This window comes from Cryptotermes secundus, unplaced genomic scaffold, assembly GCF_002891405.2.
Source record: "Cryptotermes secundus unplaced genomic scaffold, Csec_1.0 scaffold1274, whole genome shotgun sequence".
NCBI classification, from domain to species: Eukaryota; Metazoa; Arthropoda; class Insecta; order Blattodea; family Kalotermitidae; genus Cryptotermes; species Cryptotermes secundus.
In genome coordinates, this window is record NW_019718632.1 from 434771 (window position 1) to 444827 (window position 10057).

General features: G+C 40.4%; 1 protein-coding gene across 10 annotated transcripts in view; it reads left to right on the forward strand.

Moving 5' to 3' along the window:
- The window catches only part of LOC111863225 (solute carrier family 2, facilitated glucose transporter member 1), a 53793-nt gene extending 48715 nt beyond the window's left edge, over positions 1-5078 (forward strand). For all 10 annotated transcript variants that reach the window (XM_023849340.2, XM_023849348.2, XM_023849357.2 and 7 more), the window contains 5 exons: positions 593-806; positions 1400-1587; positions 2251-2466; positions 2610-2813; positions 2960-5078. In XM_023849340.2, coding sequence (XP_023705108.1) covers positions 593-806; positions 1400-1587; positions 2251-2466; positions 2610-2813; positions 2960-3103 — 966 coding nt within the window. In that variant the 3' untranslated portion in view covers positions 3104-5078. The remainder of the gene's footprint in view (positions 1-592; positions 807-1399; positions 1588-2250; positions 2467-2609; positions 2814-2959) is intronic.
- Positions 5079-10057: the final 4979 nt, after the last annotated feature.

Consider the following 10057-nt stretch of genomic DNA (forward strand, 5'->3'; position numbering starts at 1 on the left):
TGCATTCATGTCACACTCACGGCTCCACACACAAGTTGTATTATAGCCTGCAGCAAAGTTATTCACTATCAAGTGCAGGATGTTATGTAGAAATGAGTTTTTTCTAATTCAGACATGTTATGTTTTCACCACCACTGTAAGACTTATAGAAAATTTGTGGAACTTCAAAATGTTGCAGTAAGAGATAGTTCATGTGTATAATGAGACAGCTGTAAGGTCTGAGATTCTCATGATTGTAAATGTTAAGGCTCAGACCATCTGAGTTGTGAATGATTACCTTACAATACACAAGATTTCTCTCCACAAAAGTACACAGCATCATATTCCAGAAGACCTCAGCCATAAACAGGTGTTTATTGCATAAGAGCGAGCCAGACAATAAGAGACCCTGGTATGATCCTCCACAGTGGCATGTGTCACATAACCTAACACCTAGGCTTTTCTTCTTTTGCAAAATTTAAGTATGAAATACTATGCCACAGATGAATTTTAACTTGGAATCAAATATGTGTTTGGGCGGCCTAGAAGGTTTTCTTATATGTATAGAGATGTTTTGAAGGTGAGGTTATGGAAAATGGTGTACCTGTTACAGGTTGGTACTGTTTACCAGCTAGTCATCACCATTTCCATCCTAGTATCACAGATTCTCGGGCTGGAATCAATCTTGGGCACAGAGGACTCCTGGCCTATTCTCCTGGCAATCACAGTGGTTCCCGGGATCTTCCAGTTGGCCACTTTACCCATCTGCCCAGAGTCACCAAAGTACTTGCTGCTTAGCAAGGGGCAAGAAATGGAGGCACAGAGAGGTATGGCTGTGAAACCTCAGAGTGAATGTGAGAACAGTAGTGTGGGTGCTTATGGGACGCTTCCTGACTGACTGGTTCTCTGTCACCCGCAGAATTTCAGATGCTGAATCTGAACTGTAATTGTAGTACTTGAGTAGAAGCAGGGGTGTCGTTCTCCAAGCAAAATTTGGGGGGAAGTATCGGGGTATGCCAAACCGCACATTAGGTGAAGTTATATGTGTGTTTAAGTCACGGGCTTCTGGCATGTAGCACTATGGAGTTTCATAGGTAATTTCCAACATTTTAAAGGATCAAACTGCCACCATCTTGAGATCATGTAGATGTGGGCAAGACTGTCTGCAGACTGCATGGTGCCTCATTCCTGAAGACTGCAGTCTGAATACAGTGTCTTACAGTTCAGTTGAATGTTGTGGTGATACATTAGACACAGGCTGTTATGATGCCTTCACTTCAAACTGAAGGTTTCCTTACATTCTGAGTGTGGCAATGTGATGAACATTTTAAATATTAAAATGGGTTGAACTTCTGTTGGGCTACGTTACGAATGTTTAATGAGATGAGTGACTAGCAGTTGCTCTGTCCTGCCATTCCAGCACTGACCTGGCTGCGAGGTAGTATCGAGGTGCATGATGAGATGGACGACATGCGCAATGAGTATGAGGCAATGAAACTTGTCCCCAAGGTCACCCTCAAGGAGATGTTTGTCAATGCCACTCTCCGCATCCCGCTGATCATTGCCATGATGGTTATGGTGGCCCAGCAGCTGTCCGGAATTAATGCTGTAAGTGTCTGAACTTGTCTCCTCTTCTATGATCTTGGTATAATTGAATATATAAGATGTATAATGGATGTATAAGGGGTTGGCCTTCTCGGCCCTTTGCAGCGCGACCTACAGTGATCTGTTGTGCTTTACGCTATAATTGTGCCTTGATTGATAAACCCCTTGAACACTACTTTAAAGACATGTTGCAGTATTTGTTGATTACATTTGGTGTATGTTGATAAATTAAATGCAGTCTGTGGTTAAATATGGACACAGAAGTGTATGTGGGTGCCATCTGTTGATGATAAGACAAAATACTGGCATGTCATAAGAGTGAACTTCAGAATGTCTTGGATGCCATGCTAGTCATCAGTGTTGATGCATTTCATGAAAAAGAATGTCGTAATTAACCACTTGAGCTTAGGTAGGCAAACAAAAAATATTGAGGGAATTGATAGGAGAAATCCTCAACTGCACTCTGTGTAATTGTTGATCTGGGGCAGTGTTCCTCCTGTACCGTAGTGATGTGTGTTCCTGAGTTAACTAACGGTGTACAGGACATTGGGCAGCGTCACTCTTACATACTTGTCCCCATCTCTTTCAGCATGAAATGACATTTGTCACTGTTAACTGACTGACAGCTGTCAGCTGCCACTTAATGACATCTTTATCTGCTTCCAGGTCATGTTCTTCTCAACGAAGATCTTCCGGATGGCGCAGCTGGATGACAAGAGTGCACAGTATGCTACATTGGGAATGGGTGCAGTGAATGTGTTTATGACTCTTGTCTCGATGGTCATTGTGGAGAAGGCTGGTCGCAAGACCCTGCTACTCATTGGGTTCGCTGGCATGTGCTGCACCACTATTCTGCTCACCATCTGTCTCGCCTATGTGCAGGTACTCAACCATTCCATGCCAATAAATGTAAAAAGTAAACACAGATATTCGCTTTTGTCATGGGACAGTGGACCTGAATAAGGAGAACTGTGACGGACTTGTGGAGGTTGCTGCAGACTGATGCGAGCCACTTTGTGTTCCAGAATGCTGCTTTGTGGGTATCGTACATCAGCATTCTGCTCGTCATCCTCTTTGTTGTAATGTTTGCAATTGGACCCGGCTCCATCCCTTGGTTCCTGGTGTCGGAGTTGTTCAACCAGTCAGCACGAGGGGCAGCAACGAGTCTTGCCGTGGCCATCAACTGGACTGCTAACTTCATTGTTGGCATTGGCTTCTTGCCACTGCAGGTCAGTTCCTGCCATTTGATCATACCCTGAGCCATTGTGCCTATTGTTCATTATCTTTGTCAGCTGTAGCCCTAACTTCAGTAAGTAAACATACAGACATGCATCTACATGCACTGCAAATTGAATATACTTTTCTACCATTGCAGGAAGCTTTGGGTGGAAATGTATTCATCATATTCACCATCCTGCTGGCCTTGTTTGTCCTGTTTGTGTACAAGAAGGTTCCTGAGACGAAGAACAAGACTATAGAAGAAATCAGCTCCATGTTCCGACAGATTTCTTACCAATGAAGATGTGTGGCTGAACAGTGTTGTTCTCTGTAATCGTGTGGAGAAATACTTGAGACAAGTCCCTAATTGTGATCTCTCCCTTTATCTGTGTGTTCAAATGTTTGCTGTTTATGAAATGTAGGTTCATATCAAAGAAAATGAATTAACAATTGTCCAACAGTGTCCAATGTTTTTACGCCTATTTGCGTAATTTTACGAAAAAGGAAGTAAGAACTAAATGCTGTTTTTGTCAGTTGTTTTTTAATGTTCAGCATAATCCACAAGTTTATCTAGACATCAAGCAGCAGGAATAGCTACATTTGTCTGTGACATGTGGAGAATTAATCAGACACATTTTAGCTGCACTTTTAATTATTGCATTATATGTTTATAATGTTAACATAGTATTTATGTAAACAGCAAATTATTTTAGCACAGGTACCAGCTGTTGAAGGTGGTCATAATGAGTCTCGACTCAGTGAAGCCTGCAAAAAAATGGGACAGTAGTGATTCTGATGCGTTCAAATCGGAATGCAAAGTAGTGATTTGTGCTGCAGGTTGCACCAACATCTTGTACATTGTCAACTGGCTTATATCAGTATTTCTGTTATTGCAGTTTTCTGCGCTATGGGACATGTTATCATCAGTCTACTTGGTTTTCACACCCCCTTTTTATTTAAAATAATTGTAATAGGGTCTGATCTATCAGTTAGGGAGCCTACACATCTCAAAGACCAGACCAAGTGTGTGTGTGTGCGTGCATGCATGCTTGTGTGTACTCAAGAACGTAAATGTGAGGGATGAGCCTTTAGAGTACCGTTTGCTGTGTTGAGATCTACTGCGGCTTAGTTCATTAATGTAATAACCATTCAAGTACAACACTCATGCATTTATATTTTCACCCAGCTTGACATATTTAGGTCCTAGGATCATTATCTAGGGTATGTGATATATGATTACATAAATTATCATACTTTTACAATGCATAGGTATATTGGTTTTGAATTATTGTTTAAATAATCATCTATTTGAAAATATGTAGTAGTATATTTTATATTAAAATAAACATCTAGTACAGTTAAAATTTTGTGGCGTGTAGACCTGTTGCTGTTCACTGGCTACAAGATAAGCAAATATACAACAGCCATTACTAAGTAACGGCTTTGCAAAGAAGTGTGTGTCCATGGCAGCAATTGGAGGCAGCAACAGAGGAACAGTGTTTTCTGTGCAGCCTCTGCCAAGATGTTATAAAGAAGACAGTGAAGTGAAGTCAGTTCAATTGAGTGGTGAGTGACTGAGTTAGTCATTCAGTCAGCTGGAAATAGTTTGGGAACCCCGAGGAAGGGGAGTGTCCATTGGAAGCTGCTATGGAGCAACAGCTAATGAAAACATGACTGTGGACACTAGTGTTTGTGCACGTGTGTGTGTGTGTATGTAATAGTGAATTGTAAAGTGTAGTCACATGCTTTATCATCAATCCGTATGTAATATAATTTGTACAATTTTTATATTTCATATATATTAATAAACTATGTGCAGTGTTTTAGTTTCTGTAGTTAAAAACTCATGTGGCATTGTCATTATTATTGTTATTTTATTACATGATAGAAAGTCTTGATAGTTTATGTAACTGTTGGACATGTGTCCTTGGTAATGGTTTTAGGATAAAAACATGTCAGGCCAAGTGAAATTATAGATCCATGAGTGTTGTATTTGATTGATTTTCGTATTTAGCAATTAAATATCGTTGTAATGGTATGATGCAAAAATAAGTGAAGCTCCAGCAGAGGACTGAGGTTGTTATGACATGCTGGCTGGCACTCCTCATGTGTGATGATAAATGAGTCTGAAGAATTTGTGTGGAAGGGCCAACATGCACAGACAGAGACTCATCCTAGTGCTACTTTGTCTGCCACAAATCCAGACACAACCACCTGAGACTGAACCAAGGACTCTGTTTAGAAGTGACAAGTATTTTTAGTTCTGTGATACAGCAGGACGACAAGGTGGCTTACATTAGAATACATGTCTAGATATATTTTTGTAATTTTTGGGCTTTGTCCATTATAGAAAGGCACTGTTGAATGAGGGCGTTAGTACCCAGCAGTGTTCCCTTGAAGAGCATAAATCTCGTGACCTAGAGCAGTGTATCTCCGCCGCTTGGTTGCGGCCTGGTGCTGGGCCCTGGCGTTGATTATACCGGACCGTGATCTTATAAAAAAGAATTTACCAGGCTGCAGTCTCACAATGGTTGAGAACCACTGACCTAGAGGATTTGCTGTTATGGCTAGTTCAAGTTCAGTACTTCTCAGGTTTAAAGTTAACGTAGCCGGATATTGGCACGTTTCAGTTTCATTGAACAGAGAGTGGTAGTTCTGAAAATGTAGTGAACTGCAGGATTCATGAAGATGTTGGTGTGCCATATGTAGCTGTCAGGGTATTACGGTAACACAACACTGTTTCTCAACCAGCTGGCATGCCGTAACATTTTTAATTAATTTTTGTTCACAAACCTTGGTTATAGTAATGAAATTCCATCTTGCCATCTCATTGGCTTGTGCTCCAGCTCCTTTGTTAAAACTGTTATCTACCTCAACGTTTTCCTCATCTCACGCAGTGTTCAGATTAGCCATTGTCAATTTGGACTTTTTTTATTCTGGTCACTGTTGCCATTTATTGCTCTTTAATAAGATGTTAATATTCCGGCCCTGGAATGTGACACCACTGTAGTTGGATGCCAGTGTTTTAGAGTAACATGCTGTCTCCATCTTCAGGATTGGAGTGGGTGGGTCTGTGTGGGTTGGGTAAATTGCTACTGGTCCTCACCAGCATAGTCTTGCAGCAGGACTCATGACTCTGGGAGTCATGCCACTACCTCTGGAGTGAATGGGTTGATGATGTGGTCAGTCATGTTGCAAGGAAGATGGTCGCATGGATCCATAAAACAGGAGAGAAGATGGAGCCTGTTTCAGGCACCCTGAAGAAGGAGGCAGCATGTTCCTCCAAAATTTCGGTGTCCACGTACAATACTACATGGTGTCACTATACTGTCATGTGTTGGCCTATTACCGTAGCAGCGGCAACGCTCCGAAGGTGTTACGTCACCCCTGGCGGGGAGGGGGTGTCCTGCATAGCGCAAATAAGTCACACTACTAACACTCACAGTGCAGGCACTCACCTCCATGGTTACCTAAACTGTACAGCAGAATGCTTTTAATCAATTGATATTTCCTTTGTACTGAGGTGTGTATCACAGTGAATTATATAAATAGAATGTTATTATTGTACACACATGTACAGATGGTGTTGCTGTGAGATATTTTAGTGTGTTGCCACATGCCACTGGTTGAGAGGCACTGGTACGGTAGATTGTGACGTCTGCATAATTGAAATAGAGTTTTAATTTGTACACAGCATCACTGACCCTGAGTGGTAAATTTGCTTGATTTTGATACTATTTGTTTTGACAGCTGGAAGCAGTGAATGGTCTTTGTCGTGTATGTTAATTTTTGTACTGTGTTTTGGCTAATGTTACGTATATAAACAAATGGTAGCACATAGCTAGTCAGATGTTGAGGTGCTTGCACGTTGAACAGACACAGTTAAGGGTGCCAACCATAACATGGCCTGTCCACAGCTTTCTGTTACTGATTTCATCAGAAATCAGTTCTGATGCGGTTTAATTTTTAATTCACTTTTTGTACTCAGTAAAAATGTAATGTCAGTCTTCTGGGGACCGTGACACCATGTAGTTTGATAGATAGGTACCAGTGTTCCAGAGGAACTTGCTGTATACATTTCAGCCCTGATGGTTGAAGCAGTATGTGTCCCCCAGAACATTAGTACCTGTCCCCCACTCTGAATGGTATCACATCCCGGAAGGCCTCAGTCTTAGTATTCACTGCTGTTAGATTCTCAGACTGCACGCAGAAAAATGTATTTAGGAACTTGTTAACTGTGTTGTGAAGACCTGGGGTTTGTTTCTGTACTGTAAGAAGCAAACTTCTGTGAAGGTACATGAAATGTTTCAGGGGATTTAGTTAAAAAAATGCGGGCAGATTTTTGTGTCCTGCTGTTAAGATTCTGAGAAGTGTGTTATTCCATTGCTGAACCATTTTGAAGTTGGTTCCAGTCACTTGCTGTTAGAGAAAGGTTTGTGTGGTGGAAGGTAGGTGACACATTAGTGAGAAATTCTCAGAAAAGATATACATTCAATTTAGGATATGGATTCAGATGTCCTTATTTCTTAATGTTGCCTTTGTCTCATAGTAAAGTTTTTGAAGCAACTGGTATTCAGCAATAAACCAGTGAGAGCCAGGCCTGATGAAACATTTGTCATTTTGCTATGTCTTGTTGAAGTTGCACAATTATTTTGAGACATGAAGTTGTGGACAGCAATTCTGTGTTAAAACAGGTGGGGGTGAGCAAAGTCCTCAGTCCATATATTCTTTTAGATGTGGCAGAGGTGATATCCATCAAAACCAAAGAGTAGACTACTTCTTTGAAGTATCTTGAACGAGTTTTTGTCTCCTTTCTGAGTAATGACATACATTTTTATGTAAATAAAAGTGTGCATGTCATGCTCGCTGATGTTTTCTTGGTTTCAGGCTGTCTGTCAGTGTTTACATCTTTGGTTATATATTAAAGTGATATGAGATAGTAAACTGATTGCCCATTTAAATATAAAATATAAGTGATTCTGCTATCAGTTCTGGCTGTGGCCATGGAAGCAGAAGAAACTTGCTACTGAAAAATTGCAAAATTCTTGTTAGTTTTGAGTCATGTGATGAAGATATTGGATTCTGATTACATTGGATGTATCATTGGCAGGACTTGATTATAGTTAATGAAATTGCATCCAGAATTGACGAGAAATGCTGTTATTTTCTGATGCCTGACAGCCAGCAGCTTTCAGCCTGAGCTCCCAGGGAGACATGAAACATATTAGTTTTGGCAACAAGTTGTAACATGTAGATCATAATTTATCTTTTGTGTATAGTTTCTATTGAGGATTCCTAGTTGTATGTAATTGGTAGTACTGTATACAGCAAGACTGTGCCATAAGGGAAGATTGCCTGGTTAATATATTGGAGAATTGGTTATGACTTCATACAATTCTTCACACTGTTCTTCCATTTGTCTCTTGATCTTCCTCTTAGTTCCTTTCCACTTGCTGTAAGCTTTGCTTTGACTCTGTCAGTTTTTCAGCTTACATTCCCATTGCAGCTCAAATAATTCCTCTGCTCCAACAGGGTGCATGAAGCTGTATGTCCATCTCCATCAAGTGTCGAGTTTAAGAATGCATGCATACCTCCACTCCCCCATGCATCTAGCAGAGTGATTGTTTAAGTACAGGACAACTTTACCATTACTTAAGATCTGAACTAGGCTCACGTGGTTCAGGATAGAGTCTAGTGACATCAACTTTTTAAAAAGGACCCAAAGTATGAAGTTAGTGAGGTGCGCAGTGTTGTGTAGATATCTCTTTTTTCCTTGCCTCTGGCAAGGATAGAACTGAGTACCATGATGCCCCTGTAGCTTATGTCTGGCCATTGTTTGGGGAACAGGACACCATTGCTAAGGTGAGCAGGGCCAGGGAGGCCAAATAGACTGTAACTGCATTATCAGCCACCATAACTGTGTAAAAGAAACTGCACTGTATCTGACACCAGGTGTTCACCCCATGATGGTACTGTAATTAGGTCATGGGAAAAGTCCTGGGTGCAATGTGGATGGGAGTGGTTGAGGCAACCCCCTTTCATGTGCTGTAATATTCCCCTCCAACTTATGGCAACAAGCACAAAGCACCTGTCTCTAGTGAATGTTATCACTACAAACATTCCTTCGAACACAATGGCCTTGGGGAACTTGTGGAGGAGTATACTGAAGAGGGAAGCATAACAGGTTGTGGATGTTTAGAGGGGAAACATCAATGACTTCTTTCTGTGGCCTCAGTATGATGACATAAATCATGAAGTTCTTCATTATCTGATATCCTAAATTGCTCATTTTCTGGAGCCAGCTTATGTCAAAAGATATTCCTAATCAAATTTCAAATATTCTGGCATTTGTCAGAGTGCGTTGGGAAAACCACAGAAGCACCTGAGTCAGGATAGCCAATCTTCATGCCAAATTGTGAATGTGGGACCTTCCCGAATACAGAGCAGAAATTGTAGACATTCAACCATAAGAGTCGGTTGAGAGATCCATAGATGATGATGATTCAGTTCATAATGTTGCAACAATTTGATAAATACACATTACAAAAATGTCAGCATGTTTTTTTTTAGGACCTAAAAAAAACCTCTCCCATGTCAGCAGTTTCATATTAACTATACACTGAATATACAGTGTGAGTAGTCTGCAGTTGGTGATATTGTGATTAAGGAGTTTATACAACACTATTATGGAATTATTATGTTTCAGGATTATTACAGATCTAGGAAAATAGTCATAATAATTCAGATTACTAGAAATTCATGTTCTTAATATGTAAAATAACTAACAGTATTCTAATATTGAACAAAAATTGACTTCTAAAACTCAAGATTGTTTTCATGTGGAATTTGATGCTGTACAGTGTGACAGATCTGTACCAGTTTGTCAGAGGAACTTCATGCCTCATTTTCAGGATAAAAGAATGTCTTCTTATTGTATTTTCTCCTTTCATTCTGGAGGTAGATGCAGTATGTTCCTCCAAAAAGGTAGTACCTATCTACCATACTGCATTCCAGAATACCACAGTCTTACTGATCATCATTGTGGGAACTTCAGACTTCATAAGACAGATTTATAGTGTATAAATAAGTGATATTAAATGTGACCCAATTTTGAGTATGGAACAGGGTGGTAAACCTTGTCTCAGTACCATTTACACATGTAAACAGAAGTATGAAGAGGTAAGTTACTATTTGCAACATTCAGATGTGCTGTAGACTTCCAGATAAGTGCTAGGCCACAGGTGGATGTGGAGCT